This window comes from Oncorhynchus gorbuscha, linkage group LG07 (genome assembly GCF_021184085.1).
Source record: "Oncorhynchus gorbuscha isolate QuinsamMale2020 ecotype Even-year linkage group LG07, OgorEven_v1.0, whole genome shotgun sequence".
In the NCBI taxonomy this organism is placed as follows: domain Eukaryota; kingdom Metazoa; phylum Chordata; class Actinopteri; order Salmoniformes; family Salmonidae; genus Oncorhynchus; species Oncorhynchus gorbuscha.
The window spans coordinates 84,620,636-84,647,251 of NC_060179.1; the positions used below are offsets into that span (position 1 = coordinate 84,620,636).

Sequence of the window (26,616 nt, forward strand, 5' to 3'; positions counted from 1 at the left end):
AGAGAAAGTTTAAAAAAAGCACAAGAACACCTAGTCCCTGCTTGTTGAACGGTCATAAAGGTGATGTCCGTTCCAGAACAGAACTCTGGGTGTCACAAACATTCTCTCTCCCCCCCCCCCCACCACCCAATCGACAGCTTCCTTGCCATGATTTGTCGAGTCATAATGTTTTGCTTAGTCGGGTGCAATTCAAATATATTATGAGTAAGTGAAAAGGCAATACAGTGACTGCTGAGGGGATTTCAGAGTATAAATACGCATGACGTGGTTAGAATATCGTTTGTTACTTGAAGTTATCCTCGAGACACTGGAATTATTTGGAGCAATAGTAGTGTTTTTTTATTAACTCACCATGGAATATGTCAGCAGTACAGTATTATATATAAATAGCAGTCAAAGGGGTCGGGTTAAATAAAAAAAAATGGTAGATTCAGAGATAAACATTTACTGTATTTAGACTAAATGCAGTAATTGAAATGTTTAACCATGTGAAACGAAAAAAGCAGTTCGTAATGATGTTCTGTCTTGGCCCAGATACGACGCTGATTCAACAGGGGCTCTATATCTATGTTACACCATGCATTAATCAACACGTTCACCACCAAAATAGGATTCGGTAGTGGTTGTCCCTAGTAAAACATTCATTATGCACAAAAAAAAAAAAAAAACATCTTGTGTTTATTTTTACATGAATATCGTTGACGTGTACATCTTCAGAGGAGTACATAACCAAAATGTTCTGGACTGAGAATAAAACATTCTTGGTCCATAAATGATAGTGTTAAAGCAAAATATATAGAAATAAAATCAAATATAAATTAAAAGGGATAAATGAAGGCTATATGAAAACTACCTAACCGATATTAAGTTGTTAAAAAAAACAAAAAAAAACTCAGCATATCCTTCATTACACCAACAAAATGGATGATTTCATTTCCCTGTTTACCACAAGAGCAGCATGGATGACATCGTCGCTGTGGAACAGAGAAGTCATTTAGCCGTCCTAGTCCGGAGTTTTCTCTTGATGATGAGATGGTCCCCTTCTCTCTCGTCTGGACTACCACTGATGATCTGAGACAGAGGTCAACAGGTCAGGAGAATGAACGGGATCTTAAGCACATTTCTGACATAACAATTACAGTATGTTCATTCAATAGAGAAATGCATCAGAAAAACAGTAGTCCAAACCCTTGTCTCTACACACACACACACACACACACATCTATCTTTATACACAGTCGTGAGAATGGCACAAATATTCATTTTCACAAAGTTTGCTGCTTCAGTGTCTTTAGATATTTTTGTCAGATGTTACAATGGAATACTGAAGTATAATTACAAGCATTTCATAAGTGTCAAAGCTTTTATTGAAAGTTAAATGAAGTTGATGCAGAGAGTCAATATTTGCAGTGTTGACCCTTCATTTTCCAGACCTCGGCACTCCGCCCTGGCATGCTGTCAAATAACTTCTGGGCCACATCCTGACTGATGGCAGCCCATTCTTGCATAATCAATGCTTGGAGTTTTGTTTGTCCACCTGCCTCTTGAGGATTGACCACAAGTTCTCAATGGGATTAAGGTCTGGGGGGTTTCCTGGCCATGGACCCAAAATATCGATGCTTTGTTCCCCCGAGCCACTTTTGCCTTCTGGCAAGGTGCTACATCACGCTGGAAAAGGCACTGTTCCTCACCAAACTGTTCCTGGATGGTTGGGAGAAGTTGATCTCGGGAGGATGTGTTGGTACCTTTCTTTATTCATGGCTGTGTTCTTAGGCAAAATTGTGAGTGAGCCCCACTCCCTTGGCTGAGAAGCAACCCCACACATGAATGGTCTCAGGATGCTTTACTGTTGGCATGACACAGGACTGATGGTAGCGCTCACCTTGTCTTCACCGGACAAGCTTTTTTCCGGATGCCCCAAACAATCGGAAAAGGTATTCATCAGAGAAAATTACTTTACCCCAGTCCTCAGCAGTCCAATCCCTGTACCTTTTGCAGAACTCAATCAGTATGACAGAGTGATCTCCAGCCTTGTCCTTGTCAACACTCACACCTGTGTTAACGAAAGAATCACTGACATGATGTCAGATGGTCCTTTTGTGGCAGGGCTGAAATGTAGTGGAAATGTTTTTTTTTTTTTGGGGGGGGGGGTTCAGTTCATTTGCATGGCAAAGAGGGACTTTGCAATTAATCTGATCACTCTTCATAACATTCTGGAGAATATGCAAATTGGCATCATACAAACTGAGGCAGCAGACTATGAAAATTAATATTTGTACCATTTCTCAAAACTTTGCCACGACTGTGTATGTTAAATATCTATTCTCTATAATCATGTTAAATTCTCTGAGTAAATCGTCTAACCTTTGAACTATGACCTATTATATATATATATATATATATATATATAAATAAAGGTTAGATGATTTACTCAGAGAATTAAGCATGATTAGAGACTAGAACGTCATCACGGTCAGAAAGTGGTCGCTGCTCAACAGATCTCTGTCACTGCTCCGTGGGCAGAACGGCGCTACTAGCTAGTGGCTACAGGTTAGTGTGTGATACGGGCTTTCCCCTTAATAATATCCCCAGAATACAAAAATCTAAATGGAGCTTATATACTGGGTATACATTAATTACCAAAAAGTTAAAACAGACTAAATTTCAATATATACACACACTCCCCGGAAAAAAATAATCATGTGTTCCTAGTTTCCATTGTGAATTTTCTGAGTCGTCCCTTTTAAATCGCCATGGTAACGGCCCTCTCAACATCGATTGACCGGCGTTAGAGAAACAATTTTATTTTTTATTATTATTATATATATTTTTTAATTAATTAACAACAAATCAATACATAAAGCACATGTTATAGAAATAGAAAAAGCCACGGATCTGAAGATGAACGAGGGTATCAAGCTGATTTTGGATTGGTCCAAAGCGCAGAAACGCCCACTAAATGTTTACCCACCTCCTAACACCGAAATAAGGAAGAGACACAGCCAAGAGCAGCGCAGTCTAAACTACACGTTAACGTTCTTATTTCATCAACACGGTCAACTACAAAAGTGTGTTAAAGTTGTAATATTGTAGAGAGCAATCTAAATGATTAATTGAATGCGACTCATAATGACATAGAATAAAGAATAAAATAAAAAACTAGGTTTAGACGTTGATTTTAGTAGCACCCTCTCTTGAATTGACCCGTTCTTCACTACATTATTGAGCAGTGAATGAACGATCTATTAACATTTCATACGAAACGGACGACGTTGTACACAAATTGTGCATCGTTTTCGGGCGTCCCGATGTTGGCATCGCGAGTGCTACTTTTAAAACAAGTGGCTGACATTATACAAAAACCTTCATGTAAAAAAAAAAAAAACGCATCTTTACGATTGACCTATATTGTAACGACCCTGGACTTCGGACTAGAAGGTCGAGGGGTCGAGACATGCTCCCTGCCTGTTTCATTACATTATTTCCAACTGAAGTTTAAAAAAAAATTTTAATGAAAAAAAATCATGTCTTGTATGACACCCACCATATAAATGAGAATCATTACCCATAGAGCAAGGCTGCCCAGCACCAGACCTGAACTGATAGGGTTGTCTGTACCTTCCTATGTGGTAACACACCTGCCACACTGGTGTAACGGATGTGAAACGGCTAGCTTAGTTAGCAGGGCGCGCTAAATAGCGTTTCAAATCGGTTACGTCACTTGCTCTGAGACCTTGAAGTAGTGGTTCCCCTTGCTCTGCAAGGGCCGCGGCTTTTGTGGAGCGATGGGTAACGATGCTTCGTGGGTGACTGTTGTCGATGTGTGCGCGGGGACGGACGTAAAGTTATTCTGTTACACTGGGATAAAACATAACCAAAATGAAATACTTTGACCAAGCACCCTGGGTAATGAATAACTCTAAACAGGAAGTCCCACTGTCCCAATAGAACAGTGTTGGCCCCAGTTTGGAGCAGCCACATATCACATGGATGGATGGATACACATCCAGCAGGGGATTTATTACAAAATACCGTCGACAACCATTTGTTGATCCAGTGGTACATAAATGAAAAGTTAAAACAAATTGGACTACTTCTCTGTCAAGTTTTGGTTGAGTATAAACAAATCAGAATGGATAAAGCCCATTAAAACCATTTTTTGTAGCCATCCTAACGTCCTGCACTACCGATAAAACATGTTTTAAAAAGTCTAGTATTCAGAAAAATTTTTTTTTATATTAAAATGATAAACATTGCGCTATTATGTTGTGGCCATGTCGCCCAAGCCTCATCATACAGATGGGCGGCTGGCGGTGGGTTCTCACCGGGTGGGAGGGGAAGTTCACGGGGGAGGAGATCTCTGGTCTGTAAAGCTTCCTCTTGGACTTCTTGGGTCTGAAGTTCATGGAGGCCCCGCCCTCCTCCGTCTCTGGGGATTTCCCACTCACCAATCCCATTATCTTTTTAGCTGCAAAGAGAAAGAGGGATGTAAGGGCTTTAAAAAAAAAAGCTGAGCAGCATAGGCCACTAAAAGGGTCAAGCCATTACTGTGGGCCAGAAACAATCCGCCTGGGATTCCAGTCTGTTTCCCTTCTATTGCCAGCTTTTTATGGAATTGCCATGCTTGACAAGGACTATGGAGTAGGTAAAAGCACAAAGAGCTCTGGGGCCAGGCGAGGCCAGACAGACTGTAAAAGGACGGATAGAGAGAGAGACTGTGGATGGACAGAGAGAGAGACTGTGGACGGACAGATAGAGAGACTGTGGACGGACAGATAGAGAGACTGTGGACGGACAGATAGAGAGACTGTGGACGGACAGATAGAGAGACTGTGGACGGACAGATAGAGAGACTGTGGACGGACAGATAGAGAGACTGTGGACGGACAGATAGAGAGACTGTGGACGGACAGATAGAGAGACTGTGGACGGACAGATAGAGAGACTGTGGACGGACAGATAGAGAGACTGTGGACGGACAGATAGAGAGACTGTGGACGGACAGATAGAGAGACTGTGGACGGACAGATAGAGAGACTGTGGACGGACAGATAGAGAGACTGTGGACGGACAGATAGAGAGACTGTGGACGGACAGATAGAGAGACTGTGGTACAAATGGTACTTTGGCTCCAGTGTGGTTTCTGTGTTTCTGGCTCTTTGGTCCGATGATGTAATCTAGCTATAGAGTATCCAGCACATTCTGTGCTACCGTTAGTGGCAACTCTTACCCTTGCTACCGAAAAACGTTGGGGACCTCTGGAGGAAGTCGTCGATCTTCTGCATCGTCCCTTCTTTCCTGCTCCGAAGGCTGGACTGGGAGTCCTGGGGCTTAATGGAGTCCGGGTCTTTACTGCCCCTCGCCGGAGAGGTCTACGAAACCATGAATATAATTAAGTAATAAGGCCAGAGGGTGGTGTGGTATAATGGGCAATATACCACGGCTAAGGACTGTTCTTAGGCACGACACAACGCTGGCGCAGCCCTTAGCCGCGGTATAATGGCCATATAAACAAACCAGAGGTGCCTTATTGTTTTTATAAAAACTGGTTACCAACGTAATTAGAGCAGTACAAATAACATGGTTTTGTCATACCTGTGGTATACACCATGGCTTTCAGCCAATCAGCATACAGGGCTCAAACCAGACAGTTTATAATAATAATAATAAGTATGTGTACATCCCTTCAAAACAACCGTTGCTGAATTCGAGCACAGAGCCATGCAATCTCCATAGACAAACACTGGCAGGAGAATGGCCCGTAATGAAGAGCTCCGTGACATTCAACGTGGCACCGTCATAGGATGCTACCTTTCCAACAAGTCGGTTTGTAAAATGTCTGCCCTGCTAGAGCTTCCCCGGTCAATTGTAAGTGCTGTTATTGTGAAGCGGAAAACTTATTTCACACGACCCATCAATTTAGACAAGTGTGTCTGGGTAAGAGTCACTGATCGTCGAGAGCTTCGTGAAATTGTTTTCCGTGGCCGAGCAGCCGCACACAAGCCTAAGATCACCATGCGCAATGCCAAGCGTCGGCTGGAGTGGTGTAAAGCTCACCGCCATTGGACTCTGGAAACACGTTCTCTGGTGCGATGAATCCCACTGCACCATCTGGCAGTCCAACAGACGAATCTGGGCTTGGCGGATGCCAGGAGAACGCTACCTGACCCAATGCATAGTGCCAACTGTAAAGTTTGGCGGAGGAGGAATAACGGTCCGGCGCGGTTTTTCATGGTTTCATTGAAGAGAAATCTTGACACTACAGCATACAATGACAATCAAAACGATTCTGTACTTCCAACTTTGTGGAAGTACAAAACAGTTTGGGGAATGCTCTTTCCTGTTTCAGCATGACAACGCCCCCCGTGCACAAAGCGAGGTCCATACAGAAACGGTTTGTCGAGATCGATGTGGAAAAACTCGACTGGCCTGCACAGAGACCTGACCTCAACCTCATCGAACACCTTTGGGATGAAATGAAAACGCAGACTGCGAGAACAGAACAGAGCGGCACATCTTGCTCTTCATTGTAATCAGAGGGCTGATATAAATACTATGCTGCCAGTCTCTCTTGGTTAAGAGTTGAGGAGAGATTGACTGCATCACTTCTTTTTACAAGAAACATGAATGTGTTGAAAATCCCAAATTGTTTGCATAGTCAACTTATTGGTGGCTCCTTTAAAAGTTGTGTCATACTGCGGTACACCCTGCATTCTGTGGCACATTATCTAATTGTCAGACATTTTTTCTGTTACTGCATGTTATTTCTAGTTTGACCACCAGAGGGCATCTTTGAGAAGCATTTGATAGTATTCTGTATTGGCATTTACCATTAAAACCTTTTTTTGTAATAACATAGTATATGGACTTAATATTATGGTGTTTCTATTCAGAGAAAAACGGATGGAATGGAAAATATGGCGCTGTACGTGACAGTAGGCTACAGGATTGGAGGATTCTAAATCGTTTGTCTTCATTTGACAACTTTGTTCCAATATTTCTGTAAATCAGATATTTCTGTGCAGTCTACAATACATAGTGTAGTAAACATGTGAAAGTGCCTAATTCCTTACAGAAGGGAGAGCATATAGCCATATCTGTAATACAGAATGCGGGGGGGACGCAGGAGAACGGGTTTCAAATCCCCGTTGGGGAGGAAGGAGTACACATGTCCTTGTAAATAGGAATTTCTTCTTAACTGATTCCATGTGTGTTATTTCATAGTTGTGATGTCTTCACTATTATTCTCCAATGTGGAAAATTGTAAAAATCCAGAAAAATCCTGGAATGAGTAGGTGTGTCCAGACTTTTGACCGGGACGGAAAATGACGGTCGGCAGTGCAGTACTGGGAAATTTACGAGGAAGGAGTAGGCTCTCCTAAATAAGAATTGGTCCTTCTCAATAAGAATTTGTTCTTAACGGATTTGCCTAGTTAAATAAAAAGGTTACCTTAAGAGCATAACATTTCTACACCCTAATTGTCTATTTCTTAATTAATACCCAAATGGAGATGAACTGAATATAAAAACATCATTGATTTATCAAGACCATGTCCCCATGCTCGTCTCAGAGCAGCGCAAAACAGTGCTAAAATAGTTGTAGGCTTTTGTTTCTAACTTTTATATGCTCTTTAAATAAATAAAGTCCCACGCCATTTTTAACAGCACGTTACTCAACACTAGTGAGACTCATTTCACCTATGGTAGGCCTACAGTATATCGAAAAATATGCATTTCCCCCCCCAATGACTTGACTCTCCGCCAATAATTACATTTAGAGGATTAGAGGACTATATTAATATCTAAGGGGCATTTTCCATTAGGTATTCTCACAGATCCTAAGGGGCTTTTAAATCTAAATGAATTAAAATTACTTTGTTTAAAAAAAAAAAAGTTACAATATTTTGAAGATTTCGTTTTCTTTTAAACTAGAGTGAGCGAGAAAAAAAAGTCAATTCCTGAACATGGGGTGAGGCATTCTCACTATTTTTTGGGAAATAAAGCCAGTTATTTAGAATTCATTTATATCTGGAGAAACCTAACTTGATTATTTAGCAAAGATCATTTGCTTATATTCAGTCAACACATATATTAAGAATATCATGGAATATATTTGAACATTTTGGTGTAAGAACAGCACGAAACGTTGCGGAAAGGGACGGCCGCAACGGGAAGGTATTGTATTCTATACCCAAACGTGGTGCCCCTCTCTGGTTACACATCCTTGGAATAGCAGAACATTAACCATGCGTGTTCGCTTGTTTTGTACTGTTCTGTAGTTTCGACCCAATGATTCGTCTGACAGACAAAAGAACTTTGCGTTCTGCAGGCCCAGGCATGGATCAAAAGCTGACGAGACCTTTCAATAACGTATTCGTCACAGACGAATCAACCGGGAAGAAGATCAAGAAGATTAACGAAAATAAAAGATGTTGATGAAGAAAATGCTGTTTTGAGTTAGAAATGTAACACTTTAGAGTACTAGACCATCGAATACATTGGAAATTGAGGGATTAGCAGTAGCCGGGGTTATGAGAAGTCTACTGTCCTGCTAATAGGAAACATTTGCATGGTGGGCTACACTTGTCACGCATAATATGAATCTACCTTTCCAATTACTTTTAGAGTTTGGGAATTACAAATGTGCACATTATTTTTTAGTTACATTGTTTTAGTTCGAAAGTGCAGACTTTTTTTTCATTAATGTTTTTTGTAAGACGCTACATTTTTGATCAGGTGCAATTGTAAGTAGGCCTAATAAAAACAAATCCTTCTATTAGGCTGTTAAGCCTCATCGCCTACCTCAGCCAGTTCAGTTATTTTATATAGGCCTAGGCTCTGAAGAAATAGACTCCAATTAAGCCCTCGTTTGTAAATTCAAAAAGGCACGCGTCGGCCTTCGCCAGAGCTTTACGCGTCGGCCTTCGCCAGAGCTTTACGCGTCGGCCTTCGCCAGAGCTTTACGCGTCGGCCTTCGCCAGAGCTTTACGCGTCGGCCTTCGCCAGAGCTTTACGCGTCGGCCTTCGCCAGAGCTTTACGCGTCGGCCTTCGCCAGAGCTTTACGCGTCGGCCTTCGCCAGAGCTTTACGCGTCGGCCTTCGCCAGAGCTTTACGCGTCGGCCTTCGCCAGAGCTTTACGCGTCGGCCTTCGCCAGAGCTTTACGCGTCGGCCTTCGCCAGAGCTTTACGCGTCGGCCTTCGCCAGAGCTTTACGCGCGTCGGCCTTCGCCAGAGCTTTACGCGTCGGCCTTCGCCAGAGCTTTACGCGTCGGCCTTCGCCAGAGCTTTACGCGTCGGCCTTCGCCAGAGCTTTACGCGTCGGCCTTCGCCAGAGCTACGCGCGTCGGCCTTCGCCAGAGCTTTACGCGTCGGCCTTCGCCAGAGCTTTACGCGTCGGCCTTCGCCAGAGCTTTACGCGTCGGCCTTCGCCAGAGCTTTACGCGTCGGCCTTCGCCAGAGCTTTACGCGTCGGCCTTCGCCAGAGCTTTACGCGTCGGCCTTCGCCAGAGCTTTACGCGTCGGCCTTCGCCAGAGCTTTACGCGTCGGCCTTCGCCAGAGCTTTACGCGTCGGCCTTCGCCAGAGCTTTACGCGTCGGCCTTCGCCAGAGCTTTACGCGTCGGCCTTCGCCAGAGCTTTACGCGTCGGCCTTCGCCAGAGCTTTACGCGTCGGCCTTCGCCAGAGCTTTACGCGTCGGCCTTCGCCAGAGCTTTACGCGTCGGCCTTCGCCAGAGCTTTACGCGTCGGCCTTCGCCAGAGCTTTACGCGTCGGCCTTCGCCAGAGCTTTACGCGTCGGCCTTCGCCAGAGCTTACGCGTCGGCCTTCGCCAGAGCTTTACGCGTCGGCCTTCGCCAGAGCTTTACGCGTCGGCCTTCGCCAGAGCTTTACGCGTCGGCCTTCGCCAGGCGCGTTCGCCAGAGCTTTACGCATCGGCCTTCGCCAGAGCTTTACGCATCGGCCTTCGCCAGAGCTTTACGCATCGGCCTTCGCCAGAGCTTTACGCATCGGCCTTCGCCAGAGCTTTACGCATCGGCCTTCGCCAGAGCTTTACGCATCGGCCTTCGCCAGAGCTTTACGCATCGGCCTTCGCCAGAGCTTTACGCATCGGCCTTCGCCAGAGCTTTACGCATCGGCCTTCGCCAGAGCTTTACGCATCGGCCTTCGCCAGAGCTTTACGCATCGGCCTTCGCCAGAGCTTTACGCATCGGCCTTCGCCAGAGCTTTACGCATCGGCCTTCGCCAGAGCTTTACGCATCGGCCTTCGCCAGAGCTTTACGCATCGGCCTTCGCCAGAGCTTTACGCATCGGCCTTCGCCAGAGCTTTACGCATCGGCCTTCGCCAGAGCTTTACGCATCGGCCTTCGCCAGAGCTTTACGCATCGGCCTTCGCCAGAGCTTTACGCATCGGCCTTCGCCAGAGCTTTACGCATCGGCCTTCGCCAGAGCTTTACGCATCGGCCTTCGCCAGAGCTTTACGCATCGGCCTTCGCCAGAGCTTTACGCATCGGCCTTCGCCAGAGCTTTACGCATCGGCCTTCGCCAGAGCTTTACGCATCGGCCTTCGCCAGAGCTTTACGCATCGGCCTTCGCCAGAGCTTTACGCATCGGCCTTCGCCAGAGCTTTACGCATCGGCCTCACGGCCTTCGCCAGAGCTTTTGTGAGTAATCTGAAATAGGGACATAATTCATGTTCCAATGTATTTATTTACGTCGGCATCTCATCATTAAGACCTTTAGGAAATAATGTGTGGAGGGTGAAAATCCCCAAAACATTCTCTTTTACTCAGAGTATTATTGATATCACCTCCCCCGTCTGATATCTAGACTTTCTCTATGCCACAAAATCTTTAAAAAAAGAAAAAAAAAAAAAAAAAAGGTAGAAATGTCATGCTTCAGGTCATTAAAATGTCGTGCGACTAGATAATCCCTGTCGTTTCTCCTGATTGAACTTTTATGTTCACTGATTCGCTGTTTGAGAGAACGAGAGGTTTTTACCTACATAGTAGAGCCCGCATGGACATTTAATCATGTAGATAACATGAGTGTTGGAACACGTAATAATGTCATTTATTTGGAAGCGTTTTCCTGTATGTGGGTGGCAGAAATGTTCACACGTCATCATATTGTTGCACAGTGCACGTCCTCTGCCTTTATGCTACCATTTGAAACAGGGTGTAAAAGAGCCTGGCTGATATCTTTCTGTGGCTGGCTGTTCATCTCAGGTCCCCCCCCTCCCTCCCCCCCAACACCAAATGAAGAGCTTCATCCATACATTGTGGAGAATAGCCTCTTCTTTGAAACCTATCGCTGCTTTTTGTAGATACAGTAGTCCTGAAAATGATTTGTTGCACGTTGGGCAGGGGGATTCACACCTAGCTCGGCTATTAATAACAACTCTTCAGTAAATGCTTTAGTAAAGGTTGAATGATCTATTGTTCAGCTAATAGCCCATCCTGCTATGTTTGTGAAAAACTAACAATAAATACCTTTTCACTCTTTCCACATGTTAAATATTCCAATTGATAAAAATGTTGTTTTTTTTGCCACAAAATCATCCAACCCCAATTAATACATTTGGACACAGTCGATAAGCATGCTGGACCTCGGGCTAGAATATTGAGGGTTTGAAACGTGCTCGTCTCATTACATTATTATGCCGGTCTCAGAGCAAATAGCCTGGATTGTTACTCTCATCTCGCTGCTCGCTCCTTTTCACACGTCATTCTCTGCCTGAGTGGCTCTGTTGTGGGCGTGCTGGCAGGATGAACTGTTATTTTTATTCTGTGTATATCTCATCTATCTATATATATCTATCTATCTATATCTCTATCTATCTCAATCAATGAATTTCAAAAATCTGCCTTTACTTAAATTATGTTTCTCGTCTATTGCATAGTTCCAATGTGTAAATCACTGATGTCCCAGGAGCAGGAGAGGTAAACACTGTTGACGTGTATAATGAGTTTGATAAACCTGGTATTGGATGTGGCTGGGAAAAAAAGCCTTGCTAAATAGGAGATTTTCGTAAAATGTACTTTATGACACACAAAAAAAATATATTTACATTTACATTTAAGTCATTTAGCAGACGCTCTTATCCAGAGCGACTTACAAATTGGTGCATTCACCTTATGACAATCATTTGTCTCCACATTAACTAATATATTCCTCTCAATTATACATGTTTTTTCTTGACTCGTTATTATTTAAATTTTTACCTTTAACCAGGCAAGTCAGTTAACAAATTCTTATTTTCAATGACGGCCTAGGAACAGTGGGTTAACTGCCTGTTCAGGGGCAGAACCTTCCGGTTACTAGTCCAACGCTCTAACCACTAGGCTACCCTGCCGTCCCAGCCATCTTTGCTGAAGTTAACAGGGACTGGTGGCCCCGCGTCAAATTCGTCATTGGAACCACTCGATACGATTGGTTAAATAAAAACCCTGGGACCCAAATGCATAATGAGTGCTTTAACTCCCCCTTGTGGTGGTCTGGAGTAATGACGCCGTGACACTGGGTGCCTCAGTACCGCGGTGTAAGCACACAACCTTTAAAAGGAGGAACTGTGTACACACACACACACACACACACACACACACACACACACACACACACACACACACACACACACACACACACACACACACACACACACACACACACACACACACACACACACACACACACACACACACACACCTCCTTCCATCTCATATCGCTCAAATAAACAGCAAACCTGGTTTCAAGAAACAGATAAAGCAACACCTCAAGGCACATCGATATGTAGGCTACGTGTGTCTTACGAAAAAATATATTTAAAAAATGTTCTGTCCTTGAGCTGTTCTTGTCTATTCATGATCTGTATTATGTCGTGTTTCATGTGGACCCCAGGAAGAGTAGCTGAACGGGGATCCTAATAAAATACCAACAGCCAATGGGGATCCTAATAAAACACCAACAGCCAATGAGGCTCCTAATAAAATACCAACAGCCAATGAGGCTCCTAATAAAATACCAACAGCCAATGAGGCTCCTAATAAAATACCAACAGCCAATGAGGCTCCTAATAAAACACCAACAGCCAGCGGGGATCCTAATAAAACACCAAGATATACCAACAGCCAGCGCGGATCCTAATAAAACACCAAGATATACCAACAGCCAGCGGGGATCCTAACAAAACACCAATATATACCAACAGCCAGCGGGGATCCTAACAAAACACCAAGATACACCAACAGCCAGCGGGGATCCTAATAAAACACCAAGATATACCAACAGCCAGCGGGGATCCTAATAAAACACCAAGATATACCAACAGCCAGCGGGGATCCTAATAAAACACCAAGATATACCAACAGCCAGAGGGGATCCTAATAAAACACCAAGATATACCAACAGCCAGCGGGGATCCTAACAAAACACCAAGATACACCAACAGCCAGCGGGGATCCTAATAAAACACCAAGATACCAACAGCCAGAGGGGATCCTAATAAAACACCAAGATATACCAACAGCCAGCGGGGATCCTAACAAAACACCAAATGTGATGTATGGTTGACCCACAGGAGCCCGAACTCACAATCTTGGCGTTGCAAGCACCATGCCGATGAATCTTTAGAGATGCCACATAGGCCATGTTTAAAATGAGTTGGGGGGGGGGGGGGGGGGGCAGTCATTTAAAAAGTGTCTCTCACCTCCTCTTGATGTACAGCCAGTTTAGAATGAATCCGGGTTCTGGTGTTCCTTCGGTTCTCGTTGTTCACCTCATCCTGAGAAACACCAGCACATGTCGGAGAGGGAGAGAGATGACAGACCCGGGAGAGAAATTTAAAATGCATATTCTGTGTTTTTTTTTTTTAAAGCTACCTAAGTATGAGCCAAAAACAAAGTCAAATGGAATCTAACATGTAGGCAACAACAAACAGCCTAGGGAGTTATCCCCTTTCTAATGATCGGGATTAGATAGGACATATTCATTTAATTTCAGGAATGTATAGATTTCAAAAGATCAATTGAATAAATACAATTAAGAAATGCCAAACATTTCAAGAGTCTCATGCAATGGCAGATGAAGTTAGTAGGTTTCCAATTACATTACACTGTGTATAAGACAGTAGTTTTGAAATTGTTAGTTAGATTACTTGTTGGTTATCACTGCATTGTCGGAACTAGAAGCACAATGATGAAATAAATTAGTAGGTTTCCAATTATTGATGTAGATGAAGGCTATCGGACACAAATCTAGTCGGAAATGTTCAGAAACTCATGGCAAAAGTAAACCTAATCTAAAAAAAATAAATGTGTATTCCAAAATAAAAGTATCTTCAATAAGTTAATTGGTAACAACTGTCCAACATCGTATCAGTATTTCCAGACGTGAAATCACTGGCCACTTTAATTTTTTTTTAAAAATGAAACACTAGTCACTTTAATAATGTTGACATATTTGGCATTAATCATCTCATATGTATAGACTCTCCAGCCTACTGAATCTCGGACATGTCCATATATTTATTTATATATTCTTAGATTGTGTGTATTGTTAGATATATTACTGCACTGATGGAGCTAGACGTACAAGCATTTCGCATCACCCGCGATAACAGGTGCTAAATTTGATTTAGGTTTCTTATACATAAAGATATTAAAATCATCGAGTTTGTTTCAAACTATCCACAATCTCTGGAGTTTGTGTTTCTGCATTTTATAAGTTATAAGTCATCAAGAAATCAATAGGGTACATATTATTTATATAAATTACCACAAAAGCAGGAAATACCCAGCGCTGAAACACTTGTCATTTTAAAACCATTCCTTCCATATCGTCTCTCAGAGAACTTCCATAGTTTTGCCATTTACGCCAACCTAAACATCCCTGAACACACAACAAACAAAATGGAGAAGAATGACGATGGATGGAGTAACATGCATGATCACAAAACATGGAGTGAAGGAGGGTAAAAATGGAAACCCCCAAGATGGCTGAAATGGTACGACGGGACTGACGAGTACAGACATGGGTCTGACTGGTTTGAATACCTGAGATGAGAGCTCACGTGTTGCTCTCTGTTTAGCTCTACTGTGCCAACCTTTCTTCTTTAGAGAAAAGAGAAGAGGTGTTAGACGTGGTGGGAAACAATAAGAAACCTCTTCTGAAGTAATTGTAAAGTGACTGTTCCACTGGATGTCATAAGGTGAATGCACCAATTTGTAAGTCGCTCTGGATAAGAGCGTCTGCTAAATGACTTAAATGTAATGTAACTGAGAAACACTTGGCAGCGAGGATGAACAACAACATTTACACAAAGACGCGTTTAGGCAGAAATCAACAAGACTTCCATCAGGAAGAAGAATAACCTGAGTCGTCTACACGGAAGGCTTGTTGTGCTTCAGATGCATTCATCCTTAATACTAAAAACCATTACCCTGTTTACGTGTGTTTGATGTGAACAGTATTAAAAACATTTTAAAACCGTCAGAGAGAAAACTGTCAATAAAAAGTGTCTGACTAAATTAGAGAATGTTGGTAAAGATACAGGTCACCGTCAACGTTAAAAAGTGTCTGACTAAATAGAGAATGTTGGTAAAGATGCAGGTCACCTTCAACATTAAAAAGGAAACACTAAATTATGGACACAAAAGTATATTGAAAAGCAGGTGCTTCCACACAGGTTCTGGAGTTTATTAAACAATTAACATCCCATCATGCTTAGGGTCATGTTTCAAAATGCCCAGTTGTACATTATTTTGGCTCCCATGGCGAGAAGAGATCTCAGTGATTTATATATTTTAAAAAGGGGTCTCAAGTCACCAGATCTCAACCCAACTGAGGACTGTGTTTTCCACCACCATAATCATCATCAAAACACCAACTGATGGAATTCCTCACATCCCTCCAATAGACTTCCAGACGATCTGATAAGGAACACTGAAGTTGTTCTGGCGGCTCGTGGTCGACCAATGGCCTATTAAAAGCTCTATGTTGGGGTTTCCTTTATTTTGGCAGTTACCCAGGTCTGGACTCTCACTGGTCAGGTTTGTCTGTGCTCCCGCCCTCCCTCCTCTCCTGCCGGGTGCTCCCGCCCTCCCTCCTCTCCTGCCGGGTGCTCCCGCCCTCCCTCCTGCCGGGTGCTCCCGCCCTCCCTCCTCTCCCGCCGGGTGCTCCCGCCCTCCCTCCTCTCCCGCCGGGTGCTCCCGCCCTCCCTCCTCTCCCGCCGGGTGCTCCCGCCCTCCCTCCTCTCCCGCCGGGTGCGCCCGCCCTCCCTCCTCTCCCGCCGGGTGCGCCCGCCCTCCCTCCTCTCCCGCCGGGTGCGCCCGCCCTCCCTCCCGCCGGGTGCGCCCGCCCTCCCTCCCGCCGGGTGCGCCCGCCCTCCCTCCCGCCGGGTGCTCCCGCCCTCCCTCCTGCCGGGTGCGCCCGCCCGCCGGGTGCTCCCGCCCTCCTCAACAAACAACATGTGTGTGATTTTATTCCCGGCAATGGGGAGTCAAATGTGATAAGACACGGAAAACAGTCTTGTTTTTGTGTCCCCAAAAAAAGGTGAATGAGTCATAACAGAGGGGCTGAATAACAGAAAACAGGACTAGGAACCTCAGAGCTCCCAGGGGCTCCCCCGTTGGGCTGTGTGGGCTTTAGTTACAATAGTTCCCCTGTTGGTAAGTACAGGACAAGTCTAAAAAGGCCTACTCAGTGTCATACCAGACTGGGGGAAAAAAAATGGGACTGCTTGGCACTCAGCATTAAGGAGATAGATTGGAGGTAAGACCCTGCAATAAGACCCTGCAATAGACTAGTGTCCTGTCCAGGGGGTGTACTGAGGAGCTAGACTAGTGTCCTGTCCAGGGGGCGTACTGAGGAGCTAGACTAGTGTCCTGTCCAGGGGGCGTACTCAGGAGCTAGACTAGTGTCCTGTCCAGGGGGTGTACTGAGGAGCTAGACTAGTGTCCTGTCCAGGGGGCGTACTGAGGAGCTAGACTAGTGTCCTGTCCAGGGGGCGTACTGAGGAGCTAGACTAGTGTCCTGTCCAGGGGGCGTACTCAGGAGCTAGACTAGTGTCCTGTCCAGGGGGTGTACTGAGGAGATATTCTAGTGTCCTGTCCAGGGGGCGTACTGAGGAGCTAGACTAATGTCCTGTCCAGGGGGTGTACTGAGGAGATATTCTAGTGTCCTGTCCAGGGGGTGTACTGAGGAGATATTCTAGTGTCCTGTCCAGGGGGCGTACTGAGGAGATATTCTAGTGTCCTGTCCAGGGGGCGTACTGAGGAGATATTCTAGTGTCCTGTCCAGGGGGTGTACTGAGGAGATATTCTAGTGTCCTGTCCAGGGGGCGTACTGAGGAGATATTCTAGTGTCCTGTCCAGGGGGTGTACTGAGGAGATATTCTAGTGTCCTGTCCAGGGGGTGTACTGAGGAGATATTCTAGTGTCCTGTCCAGGGGGCGTACTGAGGAGCTAGAGTGTCCTGTCCAGGGGCGTACTGAGGAGATATTCTAGTGTCCTGTCCAGTGTCCTGTCCAGGGGCGTACTGAGGAGATATTCTAGTGTCCTGTCCTGTCCAGGGGGCGTACTGAGGAGATATTCTAGTGTCCTGTCCAGGAGGGGTCCTGTACTGAGGAGATATTCTAGTGTCCTGTCCAGGGGGCGTACTGAGGAGATAGACTAGTGTCCTGTCCAGGGGCGTACTGAGGAGATATTCTAGTGTCCTGTCCAGGGGTGTACTGAGGAGCTAGACTAGTGTCCTGTCCAGGGGGCGTACTGAGGAGATATTCTAGTGTCCTGTCCAGGGGGCGTACTGAGGAGATATTCTAGTGTCCTGTCCAGGGGGTGTACTGAGGAGATATTCTAGTGTCCTGTCCAGGGGGCGTACTGAGGAGATATTTTAGTGTCCTGTCCAGGGGGTGTACTGAGGAGCTAGACTAGTGTCCTGTCCAGGGGGCGTACTGAGGAGCTAGACTAGTGTCCTGTCCAGGGGGCGTACTGAGGAGATATTCTAGTGTCCTGTCCAGGGGGCGTACTGAGGAGCTAGACTAGTGTCCTGTCCAGGGGGCGTACTGAGGGATATTTTAGTGCTGAGGAGCTAGACTAGTGTCCTGTCCAGGGGGCGTACTGAGGAGGAGTGCTCCAGACTAGTGTCCTGTCCAGGGGGCGTACTGAGGAGCTAGACTAGTGTCCTGTCCAGGGGGCGTACTGAGGAGCTAGACTAGTGTCCTGTCCAGGGGGTGTACTGAGGAGCTAGACTAGTGTCCTGTCCAGGGGGCGTACTGAGGAGATATTCTAGTGTCCTGTCCAGGGGGCGTACTGAGGAGATATTCTAGTGTCCTGTCCAGGGGCGTACTGAGGAGCTAGACTAGTGTCCTGTCCAGGGGGCGTACTGAGGAGCTAGACTAGTGTCCTGTCCAGGGGGCGTACTGAGGAGATATTCTAGTGTCCTGTCCAGGGGGCGTACTGAGGAGATATTCTAGTGTCCTGTCCAGGGGGCGTACTGAGGAGATATTCTAGTGTCCTGTCCAGGGGGCGTACTGAGGAGATATTCTAGTGTCCTGTCCAGGGGGCGTACTGAGGAGATATTCTAGTGTCCTGTCCAGGGGGCGTACTGAGGAGATATTCTAGTGTCCTGTCCAGGGGGCGTACTGAGGAGCTAGACTAGTGTCCTGTCCAGGGGGCGTACTGAGGAGCTAGACTAGTGTCCTGTCCAGGGGGCGTACTGAGGAGCTAGACTAGTGTCCTGTCCAGGGGGCGTACTGGTACATCAAGCTGCCTCACTACAGAAACAGGTGATGGGCTCCTGTTCTATGAGCTGTTCTGGATCAAGGCTACAGGTGTAAAGGTAGTGTCTGTCGACCAAAAGCCTCTGCAGAGGCTGCCTATGGGCTGTCTTCACTCACTTTCCCCAAGTCCTCAGTTTAATCTCTCCTCGTTTCCTCTCCCAGTTTCATTCTCAAAGCACATTGGAGTAGAAGATAGGAAGGAGGTTCCTCCCCTCGAACTTCCTTCACCAACGCATTTTGAGAGGGAGGTAAGGATGCGAGGAATCAAAGAAATACAATTGATATTCACCCCGAGTCTCACTCTCCTCCCCTCTCAGTCATACAACTGGGACAGTCGGCAGGGAAGTCATTAGTGAATTACTCGAGTCTCTAACTGCAGAGGTTTAAACACCAGAAATACTCCTCCTATATGGAGTCAATACTGCCCCACAGCCTTCACTCACTCCTACGTCACTGCCCCATAGCCTTCACTCACTCCTACATCACTGCAGTAGAGACCCATACTGCCCCACAGCCTTCACTCACTCCTACGTCACTGCCCCATAGCCTTCACTCACTCCTACATCACTGCAGTAGAGACCCATACTGCCCCACAGCCTTCACTCACTCCTCAGTCACTGCCCCATAGCCTTCACTCACTCCTCAGTCACTGCCCCATAGCCTTCACTCACTCCTACGTCACTGCCCCACAGCCTTCACTCACTCCTCAGTCACTGCCCCACAGCCTTCACTCACTCCTACGTCATGGAAACACAAGCTTTTTCCATTTTCAACGCATAACGTAAGACAGGGGCAATAAACTAGTAATATATGTTGAACAACTTTCTCTTAAGTAGAACCTAATTATTAAAAACACTTCATAAAACGGTTCATATGCATATATGAACTACACATTGACACATCCAGCCCAAAAGGAGGTTTAAAAAAAACAAAACACTTAGTAGTCGCCGTAAGTTCCGGAGCATGTCTTTAAGATGACTGACAGGAGAGAGACACGCCCACCACCTGAATGGTAAGATTGACAGGGTCTGCATCTCAGTGGAGTGTCCCACCAAGCTACAGGCGTGCTGTGGCAGGAGGACCACAGTTGTACCCCAGACTGAACATCCAATACAGTTCACCTAAATGACATTGGTTTGCTTTGGTTGACATTGGTAAGCAGTGTATGGACAAGGTGTGGCAGCAACCCATGTTTTGGTTCAGTTACACTGGCACGGTTTGCAAATGCTAACGTTTTAGCATTTGTGGCACAATTCAAGTCATGGGAGCATTAGCATGCTCAAATCCAAACAGCTCTTACTGGGTAAAGGAAACTAAAAATGTAATTCGGTAATTTGGAGGGGGGGGCTATCCCTTTAACACGGTCTACCTTGTCGATCTCAGAGCTCTTCCTCTTGCGGGTGATTTTGACGTTGATCACATCCTCTCCCTGGCGTTTCAGGGCCATCCTGTTGGGCTGCAGCGGGCTAAAGGAGATCTCGAGCTCAGGCTTGGGGAAGCGTCTGGTCCTGCCTCCCTCCGTTATGATCTCTGAGGAGTCTAGCACCGACGGGTAGCCCCCAGACCCCTAAAGACAAGGGTACACAGTATGACAGTGAGGGTTGGTTAACCCTCCAGGAGCGTCTAGTCAGTCGGGTTAACCCTCCAGGAGCGTCTAGTCAGTCGGGTTAACCCTCCAGGAGCGTCTAGTCAGTCGGGTTAACCCTCCAGGAGCGTCTAGTCAGTCGGGTAACCCTCCAGGAGCGACTAGTCAGTCGGGTAACCCTCCAGGAGCGACTAGTCAGTCGGGTAACCCTTCAGGAGCGACTAGTCAGTCGGGTAACCCTTCAGGAGCGACTAGTCAGTCGGGTAACCCTTCAGGAGCGACTAGTCAGTCGGGTAACCCTTCAGGAGCGACTAGTCAGTCGGGTAACCCTTCAGGAGCGACTAGTCAGTCGGGTAACCCTTCAGGAGCGACTAGTCAGTCGGGTAACCCTTCAGGAGCGACTAGTCAGTCGGGTAACCCTTCAGGAGCGACTAGTCAGTCGGGTAACCCTTCAGGAGCGACTAGTCAGTCGGGTAACCCTTCAGGGAGCGGGTAACCCTTCTAGTCAGTCGGGTAACCCTTCAGGAGCGACTAGTCAGTCGGGTAACCCTTCAGGAGCGACTAGTCAGTCGGGTAACCCTTCAGGAGCGACTAGTCAGTCGGGTAACCCTTCAGGAGCGACTAGTCAGTCGGGTAACCCTTCAGGAGCGACTAGTCAGTCGGGTAACCCTTCAGGAGCGACTAGTCAGTCGGGTAACCCTTCAGGAGCGACTAGTCAGTCGGGTAACCCTTCAGGAGCGACTAGTCAGTCGGGTAACCCTTCAGGAGCGACAGGAGCGACTGGTCAGTCGGGTAACCCTTCAGGAGCGACTAGTCAGTCGGGTAACCCTTCAGGAGCGTCTAGTCAGTCGGGTAACCCTTCAGGAGCGTCTAGTCAGTCGGGTAACCCTTCAGGAGCGTCTAGTCAGTCGGGTAACCCTTCAGGAGCGTCTAGTCAGTCGGGTAACCCTTCAGGAGCGTCTAGTCAGTCGGGTAACCCTTCAGGAGCGTCTAGTCAGTTGGGTAACCCTTCAGGAGCGTCTAGTCAGTTGGGTAACCCTTCAGGAGCGTCTAGTCAGTCGGGTTAACATTCAGCATGTTCTGATAGATTCTAAAGCGACACGCGTTGCCAGAAGCCATCTCTACTAAAAAAATCATGGAACAATTATTATATATTTTTTTTAAATACACTGCTCAAAAAAATAAAAGGGAACACTTAAACAACACAATGTAACTCCAAGTCAATCACACTTCTGTGAAATCAAACTGTTCACTTAGGAAGCAACACTGATTGACAATACATTTCACATGCTGTTGTGCAAATCGAATAGACAACAGGTGGACATTATAGGCAATTAGCAAGACACCCCCAATAAAGGAGTGGTTCTGCAGGTGGTGACCACAGACCACTTCTCAGTTCCTATGCTTCCTGGCTGATGTTTTGGTCACTTTTGAATGTTGGCGGTGCTTTCACTCTAGTGGTAGCATGAGACGGAGTCTACAACCCACACAAGTGGCTCAGGTAGTGCAGCTCATCCAGGATGGCACATCAATGCGAGCTGTGGCAAGAAGGTTTGCTGTGTCTGTCAGCGTAGTGTCCAGAGCATGGAGGCGCTACCAGGAGACAGGCCAGTACATCAGGAGACGTGGAGGAGGCCGTAGGAGGGCAACAACCCAGCAGCAGGACCGTTACCTCCGTCTTTGTGCAAGGAGGAGCAGGAGGAGCACTGCCAGAGCCCTGCAAAATGACCTCCAGCAGGCCACAAATGTGCATGTGTCTGCTCAAACAGTCAGAAACAGACTCCATGAGGGTGGTATGAGGGCCCGACGTCCACAGGTGGGGGTTGTGCTTACAGCCCAACACCGTGCAGGACGTTTGGCATTTGCGAGATAACACCAAGAATGGCAAATTCGCCACTGGCGCCCTGTGCTCTTCACAGATGAAAGCAGGTTCACACTGAGCACATGTGACGGACGTGACAGTCTGGAGACGCCGAGATGAGATCCTCAGACCCTTTGTGAGACCATATGCTGGTGCGGTTGGCCCTGGGTTCCTTCTAATGCAAGACAATGCTAGACCTCATGTGGCTGGAGTGTGTCAGCAGTTCCTGCCAGAGGAAGGCATTGATGCTATGGACTGGCTCGCCCGTTCTCCAGACCTGAATCCAATTGAGAACATCTGGGACATCATGTCTCGCTCCATCCACCAACGCCACGTTGCACCACAGACTGTCCAGGAGTTGGCGGATGCTTTAGTCCAGGTCTGGGAGGAGATCCCTCAGGAGACCATCCGCCACCTCATCAGGAGCATGTCCAGGCGTTGTAGGGAGGTCATACAGGCACGTGGAGGCCACACACACACCACTGAGCCTCATTTTGACTTGTTTTAAGGACATTACATCAAAGTTGGATCAGCCTGTAGTGTGGTTTTCCACTTTAAATTTTGAGTGTGACTCCAAATCCAGACCTCCATGGGTTGATAAATTTGATTTCCATTGATCATTTTTGTGTGATTTTGTTGTCAGCACATCCAACTATGTAAAGAAAAAAGTTTTTAATTAGAATATTTCATTCATTCAGATCTAGGATGTATTATTTTAGTGTTCCCTTTATTTCTTTTAGCAGTTTACATTTTTCTCCATCGGAGTAAAAATAGTTCTTAAAAATCACTGCACTCTCCCATGACTACTGTAGCTGTGGAACTAGCGATGGACACCCCAAGGCTTCTTTGGCGAGCCGGATCATTTGGCTCCGTTCACCTAAAAAGAGACGTTAATTTGGCTCCCAAACAGCTCTTCGTTCAGAAGGGTTTATAATTGACACATGAAAAATAGAAGAAAATGCACTTCAAATAATGAGCGTGGACCAGAATGAGGCCGATATCTTTTAGAACTGAAAAGCCTTTACTCGGAGTGTCTCCTGACGCCCGGAAGGATTTTAATTTTATGTTTATTTAATGTTTTTTTTAATACCTTTATTTAACCAGGCAAGTCAATTAAGAACAAATTCTTATTTTCAATGACGGCCTAGGAACAGTGGGTTAACTGCCTGTTCAGGGGCAGAACCTTGTCAGCTCGGGGGTTTGAACTTGCAACCTTTCAGTTACTAGTCCAACGCTCTAACCACTAGGCTACCCTGCCGCCCCAGCTACCCTGACGCGCAGAAGGATACCATATTGGATTGATTCAATAGCTCACATAACCTTGTGTCCATTCGTTAACCTTCACCCCAGCACCATGTCTGGCTGTCTGCTCTGTCTGATACAATGTCCACGATTACCTCCGGAAACCTGACCCAAGGCAACTGAAGCTACTCCCAACCAATCACATGACAAAACGTAGCGATTCGAAAAAAGAAAAAAAAAAGTTTGCAGGCTAAACCTTCGCAGTGGTTTTTTAGTGAAGATAATTGATGCAAACTAGACTAAACTTGAGAAATGAACTCCTCAGTGATCTCTTCATCTTGATAACTACCATTCTGGGGGGGGGGGGGCAACAGGTCGGATAAGGCGATAACGTACTTCCTCTTTGCCAAACTGATGTTCTGTTACATACAGACAGACAAACTGTTGTTCTGTTACGTACAGACAGACAAACTGTTGTTCTGTTACGTACAGACAGACAAACTGTTGTTCTGTTACGTACAGACAGACAAACTGTTGTTCTGTTACGTACAGACAGACAAACTGTTGTTCTGTTACGTACAGACAGACAAACTGTTGTTCTGTTACGTACAGACAGACAAACTGTTGTTCTGTTACGTACAGACAGACAAACTGTTGTTCTGTTACGTACAGACAGACAAACTGTTGTTCTGTTACGTACAGACAGACAAACTGATGTTCTGTTACGTACAGACAGACAAACTGATGTTCTGTTACGTACAGACAGACAAACTGATGTTCTGTTACGTACAGACAGACAAACTGATGTTCTGTTACGTACAGACAGACAAACTGTTGTTCTGTTACGTACAGACAGACAAACTGTTGTTCTGTTACGTACAGACAGACAAACTGTTGTTCTGTTACGTACAGACAGACAAACTGTTGTTCTGTTACGTACAGACAGACAAACTGATGTTCTGTTACGTACAGACAGACAAACTGATGTTCTGTTACGTACAGACAGACAAACTGATGTTCTGTTACGTACAGACAGACAAACTGACAGGTCGCTCCTACCAGGTGGCGTGGCGAGAATCTGTCTCCTCACCACGCGCTCTCACCACTGGTGTCCCCCAGGGCTCTGTTCTTGGCCCTCTCCTATTCTCGCTATACACCAAGTCACTTGGCTCTGTCATAACCTCACATGGTCTCTCCTACCATTGCTATGCAGACGACACACAATTAATCTTCTCCTTTCCCCCTTCTGATGACCAGGTGGCGAATCGCATCTCTGCATGTCTGGCAGACATATCAGTGTGGATGACGGATCACCACGTCAAGCTGAACCTCGGCAAGACTGAGCTGCTCTTCCTCCCGGGGAAGGACTGCCCGTTCCATGATCTCGCCATCACGGTTGACAACTCCATTGTGTCCTCCTCCCAGAGCGCTAAGAACCTTGGCGTGATCCTGGACAACACCCTGTCGTTCTCAACTAACATCAAGGCGGTGGCCCGTTCCTGTAGGTTCATGCTCTACAACATCCGCAGAGTACGACCCTGCCTCACACAGGAAGCGGCGCAGGTCCTAATCCAGGCACTGGTCATCTCCCGTCTGGATTACTGCAACTCGCTGTTGGCTGGGCTCCCTGCCTGTGCCATTAAACCCCTACAACTCATCCAGAACGCCGCAGCCCGTCTGGTGTTCAACCTTCCCAAGTTCTCTCACGTCACCCCACTCCTCCGCTCTCTCCACTGGCTTCCAGTTGAAGCTCGCATCCGCTACAAGACCATGGTGCTTGCCTACGGAGCTGTGAGGGGAACGGCACCTCAGTACCTCCAGGCTCTGATCAGGCCCTACACCCAAACAAGGGCACTGCGTTCATCCACCTCTGGCCTGCTCGTCTCCCTACCACTGAGGAAGTACAGTTCCCGCTCAGCCCAGTCAAAACTGTTCGCTGCTCTGGCCCCCCAATGGTGGAACAAACTCCCTCACGACGCCAGGACAGCGGAGTCAATCACCACCTTCCGGAGACACCTGAAACCCCACCTCTTTAAGGAATACCTAGGATAGGATAAGTAATCCCTCTCACCCCCCCTTAAAAGATTTAGATGCACTATTGTAAAGTGGCTGTTCCACTGGATGTCATAAGGTGAATGCACCAATTTGTAAGTCGCTCTGGATAAGAGCGTCTGCTAAATGACTTAAATGTAATGTTCTGTTACGTACAGACACGTTAAGGCATGGGAACATTGTTGGGAGGAAACCCACATGTCTAGAGAGACAACTGATTACCTGACTGGTCCTCTGCTCAGTCTTCACTCCATGTACTAGTTCACTGTTTTCGTCGTGGAGAGTTCTCTCACTGACTTGGGGAGGGCACTCCTTTGCTTTAGTCTGTGAGTGATTGAGAGGCAGAGAGAGTGAGAGGCAGAGAGAGTGAGAGGCAGAGAGAGTGAGAGGCAGAGAGAGTGAGAGGCAGAGAGAGTGAGAGGCAGAGAGAGTGAGAGGCAGAGAGAGTGAGAGGCAGAGTGAGTGAGAGGCAGAGTGAGTGAGAGGCAGAGTGAGTGAGAGGCAGAGTGAGTGAGAGGCAGAGTGAGTGAGAGGCAGAGTGAGTGAGAGGCAGAGTGAGTGAGAGGCAGAGTGAGTGAGAGGCAGAGAGAGTGAGAGGCAGAGAGAGTGAGAGGCAGAGAGAGTGAGAGGCAGAGTGAGTGAGAGGCAGAGTGAGTGAGAGGCAGAGTGAGTGAGAGGCAGAGTGAGTGAGAGGCAGAGTGAGTGAGTGAGTGAGATCATCCTTTGTCTCAACAAGACCAATTTACAAAATATAGGTGGGAGATTAGCATAAATATAACTTTATTCAATGTGTACTGTAGAGAGCTTGCAAGTAAAGTATTTTACACTCTGTATCCTGTAAACGTGACCCATACACTTGTATTTGTCATAAAGGAGACTGCCCTCTCACCAGAGTGCCAGTCTCTCTGGGCTTAGTGGGAGGCGCGGATGAGACATTTCCTCTCACCAGAGTGCCGGTCTCTCTGGGTTTAGTGGGAGGCGCGGATGAGAAGTTGCCACTCACCAGAGTGCCGGTCTCTCTGGGCTTAGTGGGAGGCGCGGATGAGAAGTTGCCACTCACCAGAGTGCCGGTCTCTCTGGGCTTAGTGGGAGGCGCGGATGAGAA

General features: G+C 46.5%; 1 protein-coding gene across 1 annotated transcript in view; it reads right to left on the reverse strand.

Moving 5' to 3' along the window:
• Nucleotides 1-313: 313 nt before the first annotated feature.
• The window catches only part of LOC124039063 (kinesin-like protein KIF20B), a 46,816-nt gene continuing 20,513 nt past the window's right edge, over nt 314-26,616 (reverse strand). The window contains exons 27-34 of the mRNA XM_046354943.1: nt 26,401-26,616; nt 25,734-25,835; nt 20,141-20,338; nt 15,047-15,103; nt 13,702-13,776; nt 5,231-5,372; nt 4,326-4,468; nt 314-1,071 (exon numbers count right to left, since the gene is read on the reverse strand). The exon at nt 26,401-26,616 is cut by the window's right edge and continues 171 nt beyond it. Of these exons, the coding sequence (XP_046210899.1) occupies nt 991-1,071; nt 4,326-4,468; nt 5,231-5,372; nt 13,702-13,776; nt 15,047-15,103; nt 20,141-20,338; nt 25,734-25,835; nt 26,401-26,616 (1,014 nt within the window). The 3' untranslated portion in view covers nt 314-990. The remainder of the gene's footprint in view (nt 1,072-4,325; nt 4,469-5,230; nt 5,373-13,701; nt 13,777-15,046; nt 15,104-20,140; nt 20,339-25,733; nt 25,836-26,400) is intronic.